Here is an 18,265-nt window from a genome sequence, read left to right as displayed (position 1 = left end):
GCTAACAAACACATTCAGAATAGGAGCAAGCAGCCCCCCTTCCTCTCGCCAGCCTCTCCTCCACACTGCAGCTGGAGTTCTCTTCTTAGTACTTATCATCACAGACACACGCTGCATCCTTGTTTGCCATTGCCTGTCTCCTCTGGATGGACCGTGTGCTCCATGACAACAGGGTCTTCTAAAGCTCTATGCACCGCACTTCCTCGGCGCCTAGTAGACAGTAGGAACTCGGTCAATATTTGTTGAGAGAATAAACTAAATCTAGATGCTAAATAATCTGCTCCCTCCCCCCAAAATAAAACCACTGGTCATGGAGAATTTGAAGGTCACATTCTATTGCTTATTCTTTTGAAAAGATTTTCTCCAAGGCGTTTTTACGCAAACCAGCTCTTGGAAGTGATTGCAGAGGACACACATTTGCCCAATCCAGCACCCACAGAAAGAGCAAGAGGGAAAGTCATGTTGGTCCAGAATTAGTTATGAGTTTTAAAGTGTCTTTCATTTTATTGAATATCGATACTTTGGAATGTGAATTAATGTTTTGGAGGGTGATAATATGCCACCCATCTACAGAGCCCTATCAGGTTGCCAGTCTCTGCACCTTGCCTCAGTGTCCCCAGGGGAGCAGGGCATGTTTGTACAACCAGATAGATATTTACCTTCTAATTTAGCCTGCAAGGAAATCAAAACAAGAAAAACAATACAGATTTTAAATTAGCACATTACCTTAGAAAAATTATTTTCAATTTACCGAAGTGCAACTTTCTAAGCATTCAGCCACAGAATCATTTTTAGAACTCAGAATGAACACTCAATTGAATGTAGAGTTTGACTGATGGACAGACATTCACAGGACTTCACTTATGCCTGGAGAGATGAGCGAGAAGTTCCAGTCCTCAACAAAGACACTGCTCACAGCATGAACTCCACTGCTGTAGCTTTGTGAGGCTGCTCCATGCTCAGGTGTTAGAGGGTACACATTTGCAGGAAAATAAGGGTGCTTCGGAGTTATTTAAGAAAGGAATGTGCCACGCCATTGAAACGCCTTCACCTCCTCCCCCTTCCAGGTAACCAATTATTAAATACCAATTACATGTTTAAGCTTGTGCTTATTTTTGGTTTCTTTACCTGGTTTCTGAGGTGTAGCCTTCGCCCATTTCTCCTGCCTCTCTCTCTCTCTCTCTCTCTCTCTCTCTCTCTCTCTCTCTCTCTCTCTCTGTCTCTCGCTCACTCTCTCCTCCTCCTTTCCCATGTTCTCTTCTCCCACTAGTTCTTTGTCAGTGGCTCCCTGGCTTCTGTCTGCTTTTTCTTCATGCTCCGTATAATCCCAGGCATCTTCACTGAAGTCCTCAGCTTCAACTATCATCTACCTGTCAATAATTTCCAAGTATATAACGGTCACATTCACCTTTGCAAAGGGGCCACATCCATCTTTCCAGGTGCCTCCTCATCTCTGCATGTGAGTATTCTGAAAATATCTTTAACCCGTGAAGTGGAGGGTAGCCCTTGACACCAAACCTTGCCACACCCAGAGCACTAATCATCAAAGCCACTGCTCTGACCCTCTCACATCCGTGCCCAGGGATGCAGAGTTGAGGACCTGTGTGTTGTGCATTGCCACAGCCGTTTCCAGCTGGGCACCTGCAATCAGAGCATCGTCCTTGTGTTCTTTTCCTTTTTTCTTTCCTTACACGTTCCCTCTCCTCTCTTCTCCCCTTTCTTTGCCGAGTCTCACATAGCTGAAGTTGGCTTCAACCCCCACCCCATCCCCTTGTATTCACGTTCCAAAGTTCTGGGGTTACAGACATGAGCCACCACACCTGGTAAGGCACCATCTTTCAAAGCCTCAACACCATGTCCCCCCTACTTTCAAGTGTGTTCTGAGCTGCTTGTGGGGAATCTGAAGGGTTAAGGGGAGACCAGGGCTGGAAGCATAGGGTTTCCACATCCTATTTAATGCTTTGTGGTTTCATTTCGGTGCTGGCTCTTGAACCCAGAGCTTTGTGAGTGGCGTGTGCTCCAGCAGTGAGGTACACCTTGACACCCTGACTTACATTCATCACTTTAACCTGGATGCCAGCTAGACAGTTTGACCAAAGTCTTTCCAATTCAACAGGGTTTGGAGACTCCTAAGATAGGTCCTGACTTCTTGGGATGGCAGACAAAGCGCCATGTGACCCGACTCATACCCATATCTACAACTGTCTCTGGCCTTCTCACGCTTGCCCACCTCGTCCTCTTGCCAAACTGAACTAATTACAGCTGATGTGTTCTTTCAAGCATCCCTTGCCAGCAACCTTGCAAACAATCCTCTGGGCTGCAGTGCTTCTCCTCCCTCACTTTTTCTGTCTGCCTGGTAAACCCTTTCTCATCCCTCGGCACCCACGTCAGACACCCCACTTCTTGGACGCCTTTTCTGACTTCCTCTGGCCTCCACACGATGCCCTTCCCCAGGCAGTCACTTCCACTTCCTGCCTCCACGGGTCCCCACAGCTCGCCTCTCTTCACACACCATTGCGGCTGCTCGTTTCCTTGGGGTAGGGGTATATTGTTTCTTACTCTCCCTTCAGTTCCCAGCTCTGTACTGAGCACCCAAGAGGCACGGAGAAAGTGAAGTCCACGCCATACCTTCTTCTTTGGTGTCAGTAGCTCTTAAATACATGTAGAACTTGGTCCATGCTGGGACCCTGAGGAACTCGGCTTTTCTCAAACACTCCTTTCTTGCCACCGTTCCCTCTGCAGATTCTGGGTGGCCATGCCACTGTGCAGAAACACTCTGTGGCTCTCTAGCACCTGATCCAGCCCTATTTCTCCATCACAGTATAGTCACCTTCACAAAATGGTACCCCAAAGCAACTTTTGAGCTTCATTTTTCGGCCTCTGCTCGAGCCTCGAAATAGACAGACACACCCAAGACAGAGCACGCTACAGGCAAACGGCATGCTCTTCCATACTCCCCATGTGAACATTCTTACTCCCTCCACTAGATGTTACTTCTCTCCCCTTCCTTTGAGGTACAGCACGTCCTTCTGATGCCTCTTAGGCAAACTTTCCGAAACTTCCAGTCGCCTGTGCTTTCTCCTGGCACCTCTTTCCTGTTCATGCTGTGTTATAACGGCCAGTGGCTAGTGTGTGATTCTGCTCTGTTATAGTTCCTTAGAGTGTTCCTCGTTCTCTGTTCACATCTCCATGCTCTGGAGCTCAGGGCCAGGCCGACCGTGGTTACGTAGCAAGGATCTGATGAAACAAAACTATCCGCCTGTCCAGCCTGTGGTCCATGGTCCACATATGGCAGCTTGTGGCTCAGGATAGCTTTGAATGCAGCCCAACATAAAACCCCATAAACTTAAATAAAATATTATGAGGGTTTTTTGAGGAGAAGAACTTGATGGTGCAGCTCATGAGTGTAAATTTTGTAGAAGACAGCTTCACATTGCAATATCAAAAGAGACCAAGTAAGAATTTGGGTGTAGAACAACAAAAAAAGCCAGCCAGCATTACGGAGTACTTCCTGTATACTGTTGTATAGTCTAGGTAGGACTTGAACTTGCCAACTGTCTTTGCTACCTGGATAAACCTGTATCTTAGAGCAGCTCACACTTTATTGAAGACAAGAATTCAAAAGCTTCACGCAACTGATAAGAAAGGTACCAGGTTGTATTTTGCACTGACCTCTATGTGTCTAAAACATTTCTACAAATAGGTCTTCAATTCTTGGGTACCCAGAGTCTATCTGCCTTGTATCTTGGGTACCCAGAGTTTATCTGCCTTGTATCTTGGTTCTCCAAGAGGAACGCACAGTACAGCATATGTACTTGAACTGAAACAGTACCCAAGGCCCTTAGGAAAGAACTCCCCAGGACTGGGCCTGTGTTCTGAGGGCCTTAAAACCTTCTAGAATCTCTCTATTGTTATATCCCATTTCTACCAGCAGGTCAGCAAGGGATGGCTGAACAGTTTTGCACCAAGAGCTGCTGGGTCTTGGACCTGGCCAGCAGGCCAGAACCCAAGTGGCTTTCAGCACAGTTTCTGTCACCACATGAAGCCACACACATGGCAATTTCCCTGAGATTAAAAAAAAAAAGATGTTTGCACTGATGTAAACAGTGGTGTTAGATTTAACAAAAAGATGAGGAAGTCAGTCAGTAAGGAGAGACTGCTTTCCTAACATGGGGGCTGTCGGCTCTAACTGCAGGGCTCCCTGGACATAGGTAGGGCTCCCATGATTGTGTGATTGCTAGGGCCTGGCTTTTAAAAAGGTTACATTAATTCCACAGTGACACATAAATAAAGGCCTATCTATTAATTTTTGTTATATTATTATTGTTGTGGGTGCACACTCCAGCACATGTATGTGGGTGCCCATGTTGGGGTCAGAGTCAGAAGACAACTTTTTGGTTTTCTCTTTCCGTGGTGGTTTCAGGGGATTGAACTCAGGTCAGCAGGCTTGCGTGACAGGCCCTTTTACCTGCCGAACCATCTCTCTGGCCGCAGTGATATTTCTGAGCTGTGGATGGTTGGAAGGAGGTGACAACCGGCTGGGGCACTGTCTGCACTGCAGTCCTGCCTGCGTCCTTGTAGTCCTAGCAGCCCGGGCTCCCCTCTGGGACACACAGTCACTTTAGAGGACTATTAGCAGATGTCATTTGCTGGTTGTCATTGCTGTTCAACTTGCAGGCTGCTATGGCCAGATTTTAAATTGCTTTCGGGTCTTCTGATATAGGACATCGCTGTTGTCACCGACTTTGGGAAACATAGCCATGAGCGGTCACCCTATCAATCATTAGCAACAAGAAACCACTTATCAGCAGGGGAAAGAGAAGTGGGGGGGGTGTTGCTTCTTGGAATGAGTAAAATTTACTGATTTCAGGGTTTTTTTGGAGGGGGGTTTCAAGATATTTTTTTTTAATATCTCTTTTTTTTTTTTTTCTAGAGAGTTCCTTACAGTGCTCTGACAGAAGCCAGTTGTGTACACTAGCAGTTTTCCTAGAGTTGAAGAAAATGTCCCCTTCAGGATGGTAGCATTTTTTTAAAATTTATTGGTGGAATCTGGGACCTGGTGTGGTGACTCTCCAGGCTCTGAGGTCAGCCTTAGGATCTGATGCTGCCCTTGGGACAAGCCAGAGGCCCACCTGAGAGGCCAGGCTCTCTCTTTCCGCTTCCTGTCATTTATAACTCCCCCATTATAAAAAGAGAAAAGCAGGGAAGGGCTTCCTCCTTGCCTGTTTGACTTGTTTTTAGACGCTCTGATGCCCAGGTACTGATTTGGTCGCGTTAGAAATTAGCAAAGAAAGACACTTCATATATAGAGCTTGCTCCTTCCCATGGCCTGACCCCCAGACCTTCACGTTGCAATTATTTAACTCTCACTGATGTGGCCCTGGCTCTCTTCCTACCTAGCTGGACTGTATGTACAAAAGGTGTCCTATTCACTCAGTAGGCGCTCCCCCTGGGACCCATCAGGTTCTGCTGTGCTGGGGGCCACAGAGGAAAGCAGCAAGTGCAGACATGTTACACACAGAAATCCCTGAGGTCCGTATCAGGAAAACAGTCTTCCTCCCTGCCATCATTTCTCAATGGGTTTGAAAAGCGCCTTCTGTACCTAGTCCCTGCTGTAGTCAGAAAGTCTCTAAGTCTTCCGCAAGGAGACTGGCACGCGCATGCGCCACACAGCACCGCCGCACCGCACCGCATGGCAATAGCTTCTCTCATTTTGTAGAGAAGAGACTGGGGAGAAATTGAGGTTTCTGGAGAATAAAACCATCAATGACGGAGGCCAGATGTGAACCTATGATGTCCATTTCCAAAGCCTAACTGTGCCTACCCTGGGATATAGGTCCCGGAGCTGCTATATGAGTGTGGGTGAACTGGAACCTATTCCCCCCCCCTCGCCCCCGTTGGAGGCAAAAGGGCCATGACAGAGGCTTCAGAGCCATTAGGGCGGAACTGACCCCACAACTTGGCCTACCATCAGCCAGTCTGCCATTTCTTCTTAGGACCACTGTCTCCTATAGCAACCTCAACGAGTTAATAGAGCAATGGCAAAGGCCAGCAGTCATTACAGAGATATACTGTCTTGTTCTGTAGTCTAGGCAGGCTTTGAACTTGCCATAGAGTCCAGGCTGCCCTCGGACTCATAATCCTGTGACCTCCTGAATGCTGGGATTATAGGCATGTGCCACCACATCCCATAGCTGCTTTTAAAGGTGAAGATCATCAGTCTGATGGCTGGTGAGCTCCGACTTGTTTGTTTGTTTGTTTGTTTTAATGCCTTCTCTTCTAGATCTTCTTGGGAACTTGAAGCATGTGATGACCCTTGCTCAGACCCTGAGAACTTGCAGTATCCTATAAAACCCACCAAACACTAAGGATCCCCCAGTGCAGCACCTATGTTACTTCCTTGTGGACACTTGTAGTATCTTCATCTTCAGACCCTGGGCCACAGAACCACAGAGGAATTGTCTCGGCTTAAAAGAAGCCAATGCCTAGTTTTAACTGTAATGTAGTCATTGCATGCGATCTTAGCCTTGAACTACAACTGTCCACTCAGTGGGGGAAGTCCTTTTGGAGTATAAGAACCAGCCAGAGGGTTCCCCTACTGTATGGGAACGAACCCTCAAGTCTGCCAGCACAAGTTCTGACCAGGATTCTTGATTGCCTAGTCCACGTGACCCTGCTAGGATCTAAGGGAGAGAAGTCCAGGGTGCTCCCCTACCTCCACAGATCTGAGATTCTGAGTGGCAATTTCAATAAGTCCATATGCTATTCATTAGTCAGACTTCCTCTCTGATAGTTCTAGAACACTCAGTGGCCTTGAGTGCCAGCAATCCTATGAGGAGCCTAGGTATGCGCCTTCCGGCCCACTTCTAATGCTGCTGGCTGGGTTTGGCCTCAGCCTCAGCAGGTAGCATAAGGAAGTGTCACCGGCTCCAGGGCTTGGTCCCGTCCTTCTCTGCTGTAAGGTTAAGGACTGGCTGCCAGTCAGTGGGCGGCTGTCCTGGCTCAGAGGGGGTTGCTGTGCGGAACCCCACTTCAGACAGGGATGAGCATGGTTCAGGGTTTAACAGCCGGTACAGAGAGCCTGAGAAATTCCAGTCCAATCTGCATTTAGGTCTATTCATAGCCTGGGCAGTTTCCTATTGTAAATCATGCAAATCTGCTGCGAAATGGAGTATTTACCACCAATAGGCTTTGAAGGGGTGTTGGTGAGGAGTGAAGTACTGTTTGTGCAGTGAGATCCGGGAGTCCTTGAAAGTATTGTGTTTATGTATGAGACATTTTCATAGAGCCTTTGCAGCCGAGCATCTCCGTGCCCTCCCTGAGAATCCTGGTCTTGCAAATGCTTGCAGGCATCCTCCAAGGCTATCAGGGGAGATGAAGAGGCCCAGGAGAGGCTCAGTATTCCTTCTGCTGCCCTCAACTTGGGCGGCCTCTTCCATGTGGCAGCAGCCAGCAGCAGCTTGGCATGTGCTTTCTTGCCTCCAGACCTACTCCCCACTTCACGAGCAGAATCGAGAAGGCCAATTTAATCGAATTGATTGCCACTTACAACGCTGCCGTTACTCCTCCGAGAGGCCTATTTAAAGTTTCAGAACTACAGAGAGATAACAAAATAAAAAGCAATAGTGTAAGGCAATGGATGATTATCAAATTGCTCTGGGAACCTTCGGCGTAAGAAAGATATAAAAGGAAGATTGAAAGGTGTTAGTCTCTGAGTCTCACCGAGGTCACAAGCTGAGACCTTTCACAAAAGACCTAAGAAACAAAACTTTAGAAAACACACAAGCACACATGTGCACGCATGTGCGCACACATGCATACACACAAGCACGCACACACAGAGCAGTCATATCAGATTACTGCGAGTTCTTATTGTCGATTACACTAAGGCCATTAGCCTATTTTAAATTCCTGTGGCACAGCAAAGAGTCTTACATACTTACAAGATTTTTTTTTTTTTTAATGCATGAGCTTTAAACTCGTTTTCTTACTTTAAATAGATGTCTATTAACTCTCCGTTTAGTCTCCAGGACCTCCTAGCCTAGTATAACAGCTCTAACAAAATAAGAGTGGATACAAACTCTGTAATTTACTCACAGGCATAAATGGGTATATAAATGTAAAAATGTGCACAATATTTTATGCCATGCTTGGCTTCATTGTGACCTAATATTTATAATATGTAAATAATGGCTTCCTTTTAAAGCAAAGAACTTTTAATACACAGATTCATCTGGAAGTCCTTTTTTCCTTTGATATAAACAGAAATAAAAAGAAAAAAGTATTCTTACGCAGCAAATAAATACTCAATGACAAAGGTTACCACTGAAGGGATTTAAAATGACAGAAGTCAACAGAAAAATTTCAATATCATAATTCTACTTTATTATGAAGATATTGTTATCAAAGGGAAAGACTCCAGAAATTCTTTGATGAAAAATAATCTCCCACTATCTTTGAAGCGGTTTCATTTATTTTACTACCCACAGCGTTCCTTATCAGAAGGCCAAGGGTAAGAAGTTTCCTACTTATGATTAGGAAAGAACCTGATAGATCAGAAGACCCAATTGAAGTTGGACATAATAAGTATTAAAGTATTACATGACATTAATCCTGCCATTCCATTACTCTCCCCATCTTTGTGTGCAGACTAATTATTCTGTAGCCCGTATTCCGGAGAAAATAAAACATACTTACTGTGGGCTGGAGTAATCTCTTTATTGCATCAACAAGGCTGACTCTGTACTGGTCCAGAAACAGGCTGACATTGAGAAGAGAACAGAATCCAGATTAAACTGGGCCCCCAAGCCTGATGATCCCAATGGTGATAAACAAGAGGCTAATTACACATTTATACAACACTAGAGAAAGATTGCTCCTTCCATTCAAGGATCTGGTTGGGGGGAGTTTTAAAAAGAGACACCAGGACAGAATTATCCAGTGACTATCAGGTTGTCAATGTCAGGGTTCATACCCTACTCTGCTGTGTTCATGGCGCAGGGACAGGTCCCAAGATGCTTTTTTCATGAGTGTCATCTGGTGGCAATGGAACACTTGGTACTTTCTCTTGTTAGAGCCCTGTCTCCACTGGACCTGGACCTTCTGCTCACCACGACCACTGTGAGGCTGCCCTCTGCAAGTAAACCGTGTACCCAAACTACTGCAGCAATGTCGGGGATAAGCAAGGTGGACCTTAATGATTTCCAACAGTTTGAAGGTAAGGACCCAAAACGTCCCAGGAGCCAACAGCCTCCAAAACAAAAGTTCAGGCAATGTGAGAGACCATGGTAACTCAGGGACTTTCTTCCCTTGGCCTCCATGTTGATTCTTTCCGAATCACTGGGTTTTCTCATTTTGCTTCTTGGGTTTTTAGAGTATTTCTGTGTAGGTTTTTTTTGTTTTGTTTTATTTTGTTTGTCGCCTGTATGGTTATTATTCTGACCCCATTTGCACCACATCTTTTCAGCAAATTTGTAACACAGCTTCTTCATCTAAACAGATGTATCCAAGACTCAAGTTTGGGTCACCTAGCAGTTGGTGGTGAGTTAACTTACACCGTTCAATGTTTGACTGCAACCCTCTCCATTCATAGACTGAAGATCTGAGCTATGATGCCACTAGGTGGGCGCTACTTTATTCTTCTGTCATAGAAGATGCAGGGTCCTTCCCTGCTAGAAGACTCAACATTCAAGGCACTAGAAGAAAAGATTAGACTCTTATCTGACCCCAAATTTACCAGCACTTTAATCCTGGATTTCCTAGAGTCTAAAGTTATGAGCCATATTTCTGTTCTTTATAAATTGTTCAGTCTGTGCATTCCCTTGTAACAGCATAGACTGCACTGAGATACCCGAGTCTTACGGAAAGCAAACAAAGGTTTCCCTTGGGTTGTGGGATGGAGGTGTGGAAACACCCCGTGCTGGAGGCCTAGAGTAGAGTTCCCTGGCACACACTGTGTGACCCCCATAGCAGAGCTAGAGCACTCAGCCAAGACAAAGCCTCTGGTCTGTGTCACCACTACCCACGGGTATGGACCACTTCTTTCTGAACTCCATATGAGGATCTCAGAAATGTGTACAGTTCCGGCATGCCTGGAATGCCTTGTGGGTACCAGTGAGTACTGCCTGCTGGGAGGAGGGCTGCTGTCCTCCCTCAGATAACAGGAAGTGAGTGTGTGGTTCCGGGTTGATAAAATTCTGCTCTGACCTTTCTATGTGACCTTGGGTAACTCACTTCACATAAGACCTCAGTTTTCTTGTCAATAAAGCCCACCTCTGTGGCTGTGTTGGGCATCAAATTAACATGTTAATTCACAATTATATATTTATGACCTATGAGGGGTAATAGGCAATTGGGGCTAAGCTTTAAATAGACCAAGCTCCATTCTTCACTGCCTAAGGCAGCTAATTATGGTTCTAGAAATGGAGGAAGTTTGCATCCTGTTTGCATCTCAGTGACTGTAAACAACTCCCTCACACTGTTGCTGGGCTGTACTGACACTGAGGTAGATGTCTGCCTACTCAGACGCTCTCCAACTTGATGAGTCTCATTTAGAGAAAGGGGAGCATGAGTTGAGCACAGTGGTACCTTCCTATCATCTTCTTAGTACTTGGGAGGCGGAGGTCAAAGGCTGGTTTGATTCTGAAGTAGTCAACGCTGAAGATTGGACCCAAGGTCTCACACATGCTAAGCAAGCACAAAGCCGTATCTCCTCGTTGAGAAAGGTGAATAATGGAAACAGGTTCTCTTCTGGAGAGCTACTATGTATACCCCTCCTTTCCACCTCTAAACCAGGATAACCTAGGAAAGCATTGTCTTTCACAAAGTTGCATCCTTAAACCCTAGCGCAAAGAATATGGTTAATTTAAATGCTACCAAGATGTCCCATTTAACTTAAGTCAAGTTAAGAATCAAAACCATTAAGGATTGATGAGGCAGACATCAGGTTGGAGCTACGTCTTTTACAAATCGTGCTTTTCAGGACACTCCATCTTATTCCTTAGGGAGGTTGGGTAGTGGCTGCAGATTGATATTGTTGATGTATTGACTGTGGTGCTCATGTGTCCACAAGAGACCTCCAGCTGCTTGGCTACGCAGCAGCTAAGCAAAGGACTCTTCTTGGTTTATTTCTGCATTTTCTGAGAGCTGGTGGGACTCTTAGCAAAAGATGAACAGCACGTTGCCGGCTGCGCCTCCCTCATGCCCTTTCAAAGCGCTCTTTCCACTGCGCCTTGGCAATGGTGACAAAGAGGTTAACATCACAGCCACTGCAAAGTGCAGCTTAACACCCGGAACACACTCCAAACACAGTCATTTCAAAGGTAATGGCATCTACCCCATCGTTCTAAATCAAATTTCCCAAAAGTAATTCTTGTAGTCCTCTAAAAAGATCTTTATTCCAAGCAAGCTCACTTTTCTACTTAGCTCCGATGCAGAATTCATAACGCTTTGTAGGGTACGTCATATGAGCAATTTCAATGCGCTTTAGTGGGAGTGATATGTAATCTCCTGAAAATTCACCCCTTAAATAAGTCCTAATGGCTCGGAGAACAGCAGTAGCTTAAGTGGATCTATTTAAAAAGGCTGAGTGGGTCAGTGATGGGGATGGAGATACCTTTCAACTCTCCCTCTGCTTACAGGTCAAAATACCTTGACAGTCCAGTTTGGCCATTAAAACACACACTCTCCAACACACGTACCCCTCTAGGCCATTGCCGACGGCAGTGACAATTGCTTTGTTCCATAGATCTGAGTCAGATTTTCTGACAAAGGAAAGGTGTTGAATCCTCATGACCTCCTTAAGAACCCACTGTCCACAGAGCTGGGAGCATCTATCATTCTTGTCCTAGAGAAACTCATTCATCCATACAGCGCATTCAGAGATGTTTCTGTCTTGTCAATACGCACAGAGAGGAAGACCCCTACGCAGTCTTCATGGTGACTTGCTGTTTTAGACTTCACTTTCAACAGGGGGACAGTCTCTGCTGTCCGAGTTACGAGCCTATTTTGGAGGCACTGCCCAGTGATGCCCCATTGTAACCTCACTTGGCTTTTGCCCCTCCAGTTGTGAAATTCTGGGCTCTTCAGGGATTTCACCAAGGCTGAGTCTTCCCAGGTGAAGCTGAAAGGGCTGATTACACTGGAGCTAAAAACCTTTTCAGGTCAGGGGTCAGGGACTGTAGGCTGTGCCTGAGCTGGCCATCATCACCATAGGCAGGAGACAAGGACCTTTCAGAGCCCACGGTATTTCCATTTTGAGGGAGGAAAAATCTTTTTCACAAAATCAACTTAAAAGCCAAACATTTCTTTCATCATTTAGAAGAAAGTAAAAAAAAAGAATTGGGAAAAGGGAATGGCCTATCGTATGCAATCAGTGGAAAGATGCTAGGGAAGCAAGGTGGCCTGGAAGGTGGGGTGATGGGCCTTTGTACTTGCTACTGTTTCTCCCTGAGCCCTCAGCTTTGGACTCCTAGATGCGCTGATGTCCTATGCATCCAGGTCCACGGGCCAGGCAGTGGGTGGCTTCCAGACATGTTTTCTAAGCCTGTGAGAATTCAAATGCCTGAAGTCATTTCTATATTTGCAGAACTGCAGTAAACTGGAGAGCCATGGCATGGTAAAGCTAAATGGAGGTAGGCGCTCATTGGATCGGAAAAAGAAAGTCGTACTTCTGGACTCTCGGATTACGAGTGGGATTGAACCAGAGTCGGGAAAGGTGGGCTAAGCATCAGCAAAGCTTGCTCTTCAGGACGCAGTGAGGATGGGCCGGACTGCATTCCAGCAGAAAGGAACGCTTTTATTACACTCAACACTGAATAAGTCCATGGAGGAACTTAATAGGCAGGTTATTTCCTATCGCTGTGGTAAATATTCTAATATTTTGATGTTTGTCAACAGCCCTTTCCTTTCTTTATAGGTGTGACTGTACCTCCATGCTCCTTTCTGCTTATTTCAAAGTTGACATTTTACAAGTTATTTAGGAACTATTGAACCATGAAACTATTTTTCATTGTCAGAAACGCTGAGCAGTAAAATGACAAGCTTTCACTGTTCGCCTCTTTATTTTATAATCTAGTTGAGCGACTAAATTTGGATCTGGGGTAAGGGACTGTCTCTTCTGGGGAAACGAGTTACTTCCCCCCACTACTCACAGGTTTATGAACATTTGAATGTAAATATAGGAATATATGAATGGCTTAAAGACATAAACATATCACCACTCGCCACAATCGTGCGCATTTCACTTGAACCACAACGTGGGTTTGGGAGAGGTGAGTGAGCAGAGCTTGTTTCCATGTAAATGGAATCAAGGAGGACCATGGGTTAGCTATTCAGTGCATCAGACAATGCCACCCTTGCTGGAAATGCTGCGGTAAGAATTTAATCCATGTACCTTGCATTCAAACTTCCACCCATGTGTCCTATGGCCCACTCCAGATCTCATTGACTGGCAGTGATAAAGGTAGCGTGAGACTTAACGTGACCTAGTTAAGTGTGGTGTTTCTTTCTGGCATCGGAGATTTCGGGTTTCATCATGGAAGCAACATCTCCAGGCAGCTCTCGTTGGCTCCTCTGCTACATTCTAAATAATTCAGCGTGGCCTGCCGCCCCACGGGGGCAACGTTCATGCAGTAACTCCGTGGAGTAACAGCAAACCAGCTGGAAGTGAGGGATATGTGGAATCCTGGGCTTCACTGCCAGATGTACAGCGTGGCTATGACCCATCCCTGTGCTCTGCAAACTTAGCCATCTCCGTGCCTGCGAAGGGAGACCATTACCAAAGCATTTCTTTTGGAAATAATATCAGCATCACCATAAAGAGTAGCTTAATGTTTTACATTTACAAATGGGAAATTACAGACAGCCTGACATTCGGGCACTTATAACACCAGGGGGAAAAAAAACCTTAACCATCGATTCATGCATAGAAAAGCCATTTATAAAATGAAGTCTCGGGTATTTAGTTCATTTGAATCCATAAATAATTCTTACATAGCCACCAGATGCGTGTGTATAAGATTGCATTGTGTTATAGATCTGTAATGAAAGCCTTAAACTGAATATGCACCGTGTTTATCAATTCTATAAGACCCTATTGTCGGTCAGGGAGAAGAAAAAAAAAAAGCCTATTCTTCAAACATGTTGTGCAGCTATTTTTAACCTAACTGAGAACATTAATCAGAAACAGCTTAACTCTTATTTCCTCTGCTAGTTCCTCCGGTACAGATAGGATGACATGGTATGAGTGGCCATGCCACAGACATGACAAAGCTGGCCGTTCTGATATTTGTGGGAAGGACAGTTTAACTGCAAATCCCTTGGCCATTCCTGCCTTTCCCACAGCATCAGAGCGCACTGGGTGTGACCCTCATCTGAACCTTCAAGGAGACACGGCCCGGCCCCATCTTGCTGCTGCTCTCTGATCTGACTCTTATGCTTAATCTCATCTAATCCCACCCGCATTATCTTCATCTGTACCGCGAAACCTGGAGGGTCCTTTCTCATACTCTGTGAGGAAAGGCATTTACTAAATTACATGGTAAACCACCTGGGTTGGTTTGAGCTCCTTTTTGATTAGATGGGGAAGCAGAGGACGGAGGCATGTTGCCACTGATCAGCCAGAAAGCTAGGCTTCTCCCGTGAGACCAAAATGGTCCTGGAAAACCGGGAATTCTTAGCTAAAGGTAGAGCAGATATTTACTGTTTACTGCAAAGACAAAGAAGTGAATAGGAGGAGGGAGAATTAAAAAAAATAATAATAAAATTAAACAGCCGGGCGGTGGTGGTGCACACCTTTAATTCCAGCACTTGGGAGGCAGAAGCAGGCAGAACTCTGTGAGTTTGAGGACAGCCTGGTCTACACAGAGAAACTCTTTCCCCCCAAAAAAAGGAAGGAAGGAAGGGAGGAAGGAAGGAAAGATGGAAGGAAGGGAAAAAAGACAGACAGACAGACAGACAGACAGAAAAAGAAAACCAAACCTAATCCTGTTGACTTGGTGCGAAATTAGGAAAGTGGAATTTGCATTTGAATAGTGGTAAGTTACTTCCTGAAAAATGTATCTGCTTTCCTCTGGCTGAAATCTACGGTGGTTCTGGGTCTTAGGACTGGGCTCATCAGTGTAACAGAAGGTGGGAATCTGAACTCGCCGGTTTCAAATCTAACGTGATTGTTGGGGAACTCCAAGTAAGGCCTTACCCTGAACAGAGAGAACGCTTGCCTATGGCCCATGTTTTCCAGACACTGAAATAACTACTCAGACTGAATGAGGAAAGACACAAAATTAGTTGAAATAATCACAAAGATCTATGCATATGTATCCTGCAACTTGCGCTCAGGCTCCCCTTAACAAATAAGTAGATTAGGCTAAGGTAGAAGACAGAATGTCTAGGGTAAATTTATTTAAAAGGATCAGACACCTAACAGATTTGGGTGTTATTTGCATAAGAATCAAATGTGATTGTGTAATCTTGGTGTTCTGTATAACTACATATCAGCTCTGAGCTGAAAACATTAGATATCCAAATCAGGTTTTAAAAAAAGGCTATTTCCCACAAGGTATCACACAGATATATTTATTTGCCAAAGAGTATACACATGTGTACACATGTATATCCCTTGTATCAGATCTCTCCCAAGAAGTAAGCTAATTGAGCTGTTTGTGTTGATAAACTCCTTTTTCTCCAGACTGCGCCTCTCTGAGCCATAATTATTTGCAATTTGCCTAAGTCGTCCATTTACTGATACGTCAAGCATGAAACAGAGGCAATTCCAGAGAATGGAAATGCTCCTGCAAATCAATCTTTGGGAAATAATGCGGTAGAAGTTCCTGTGTGACAGAGGCTGCCTCCTAACTGTCACGTGGAGAGGAATATTAATTCGCGGAGGTTAAGGTGGCTTTGTGCTTCATTTGTTGACTTTGCTTAGCCGTCAGCAAAGCAGCGCGGCCCAATTACTCCAGCAAAGCTTTTTTTCCCCCCTAACAGGAGTTTTATGATTTTTATGTACTTACCAGTCAGCGCACATAACAATGTCAAAATGTCCTTCCAGTTGAGAGACATCTGTCTCATTATCCCATCGTAAAACGCTTGAGGAGAAAAAGATTTCAAAAATTATACTTAGGGCATTTTTTTTTAACTTTTGATTTTGTACTATTAACATTTTTGTGGCACATGGAATTATTTTTAAAAGTATATACAAATTGTTTCAAAAGATATAATAAAAAAAAGGCCTAGGATGTAACTGTCTTCTGTATTTTATTTTGTCTTTAAATGCAGAGAGGACGAATTCTTTAGGGAAATGCAAGAGTGGAGTTTGTACTAAGTTTTATAGGTTTTTGTAGAAGAAGTAGACCTTACCTCAGTCCTTAGGGTGATTCCTGACCCTTCCCAACAATGAGGGAAAAACTGAAATCGAAACATTCTCCGTCCAACTGGAACACGGATTTATAACAACAAGCCATGTGAAATTTACGGTGTATCCCTCTTGCCTGCCGTGTCAGCCATATTTCTGACTGACACCGTGAGCAGTGTGGCAAGATGGAAGGAAAGAAGGGTCCACTTCTAAGAGGACCTTCTCGGGGCTCTAAGCATGCTTTAGAACTCGTCCCTGTGGAATTCTAGATGCCAGTCCCACAGAAAGAGGCTTAGTGTTGAACTGCACATTAATAACAAGGGTTAATAGCACACATTGGAAACCGGTAGCAACACGGAGGAAGCCAACCAGCCACTCTACGTTCCCCTCAGATGATAGGGGTGATGAATAACATTTTATTATAAGAAATAATTTTAAGGACATTTCTCCCACACACACTCCAAAACTGTGGTTTGCAGTACTATTTCTTAGAAGTAAAATTCTGTGGCTATTTTTTGCTTTGATTCTTTGGAGAGGGACCGAGTGCTCAGACCTTACGTGGCCAATTGTATTTGCTTATTTGGGTGGGGTTTCCATTTCTTCTGTCTTCCCAGAGGCAAAGACAAGTTTGAGTGCATAAACGAGACTTAACCCTGGCCAGTCCAAAAATTCTTTTCATACGTTTTGATAGACATAAATGGTTGTGACATTCTTAAGGCAGAGAAGATTACACACATCCCCTCGTCACCAAGACGGCCGAGGGCCAGTTGGTCACTCTTCTTTTTTTTTTTTACTCACACTTACTAAGCGCCTACTGTGTACTGTGTGTCAGGCTCTATGCTGAGCTCCAGCCGTACTATCACAGAGGCAGCCTGGCAAGCCATCCACACACCAGGGAAGGCTTTCGAGGAAAAGGTTACCTTGTGTGACAAAGGGAAAAGCTTTACAAATTAGCTCTTGTGTTCTTTACTTCTCAGGCCCATGGGAGAGCCAAGTGACAAAGGAGACCATCAAGTCCCTAAAGGCTTACTTTGTTTTTGGTACCTGGCAATGCCAGCTTTTCCTGGACTTGGACCTGGAGGAGGGTGCCCTTCCTCAGCCTGTGTCAGAAACTTGAGAGTTCCCAAGAGTTTATGAGTTTATATACAAACAAGATGGTTTAAAACCCCGTAGCTGGAGATAGTGACATGGGCATGTAATCCCAGCATTTAGTAGGCAGAGGAAGGAGGATTGTGAGCTTGAGGCTAACCTGAGTGAGCTAGATAGCAAGACCTTGCTAAAAAAAAAAAAAAAAAGAAAAAAGAAATAAAACAAAACAAAACAAAAACCCGGCAAACGGAAAGTGCAGCTCTCTAACAGACCTTCGCAGATCATAAATGTAATACAGTCATCGCATATGTTTTGACAGAAAGCATTAAAATCACATGTGAGTCACCCTTTTGCCAATAATTATTAGATGCTTCTAATTCATATGTGACCACTAAGGCAAAAGAAGACAAATGGCAGGGAACCCTGTGGTGATATTGGATATTGGCTTCCTGAGGCGCTCCAGTCTCCTGGTTCAACAAAGGCTAACTGGACTGATCAGGTCTGAGCAGCAATTGGCTATGGATCACCACAGAAGCTGTAATGAATCACGGCTCTAAAGGAAACCAAAACACCCTACGTGGCCACTTAACTCACAAACATTTCCAAGAGGCACTTTTGTTAGTTTCAAGAAATTTAGCCGAGGCTGTCCCTTCTAACTGTAATCACGAGGCAGAGAGTGTAGCGGTGTCGTTAGAATTTCGTTTTGGTGCAAGAACCATGTGTAGGTTCAAACCTTGGTTCTGACCTTTGGCGGCTGTGTGAGTCTGCACAATTACTCCCCCACTCTGAGTCTGTTTTCTGTAAAGTGAGGATGAGAATGCCCAC

The 18,265-nt window shown here is 44.9% G+C and overlaps 1 protein-coding gene across 1 annotated transcript in view; it reads right to left on the bottom strand.

The window, feature by feature from the left end:
• Camkmt (calmodulin-lysine N-methyltransferase) overlaps positions 1–18,265 on the bottom strand; it is a 392,436-nt gene that overhangs the window by 8,619 nt on the left and 365,552 nt on the right. Inside the window, exons 8-9 of the mRNA XM_013348967.2 lie at positions 16,011–16,085; positions 8,698–8,761 (exon numbers count right to left, since the gene is read on the bottom strand). Of these exons, the coding sequence (XP_013204421.2) occupies positions 8,698–8,761; positions 16,011–16,085 (139 nt within the window). The remainder of the gene's footprint in view (positions 1–8,697; positions 8,762–16,010; positions 16,086–18,265) is intronic.

The sequence above is a fragment of the Microtus ochrogaster genome, chromosome 16, assembly GCF_000317375.1.
Source record: "Microtus ochrogaster isolate Prairie Vole_2 chromosome 16, MicOch1.0, whole genome shotgun sequence".
Taxonomy (NCBI): Eukaryota; Metazoa; Chordata; class Mammalia; order Rodentia; family Cricetidae; genus Microtus; species Microtus ochrogaster.
This window is presented reverse-complemented; position numbering and strand designations above follow the sequence as displayed.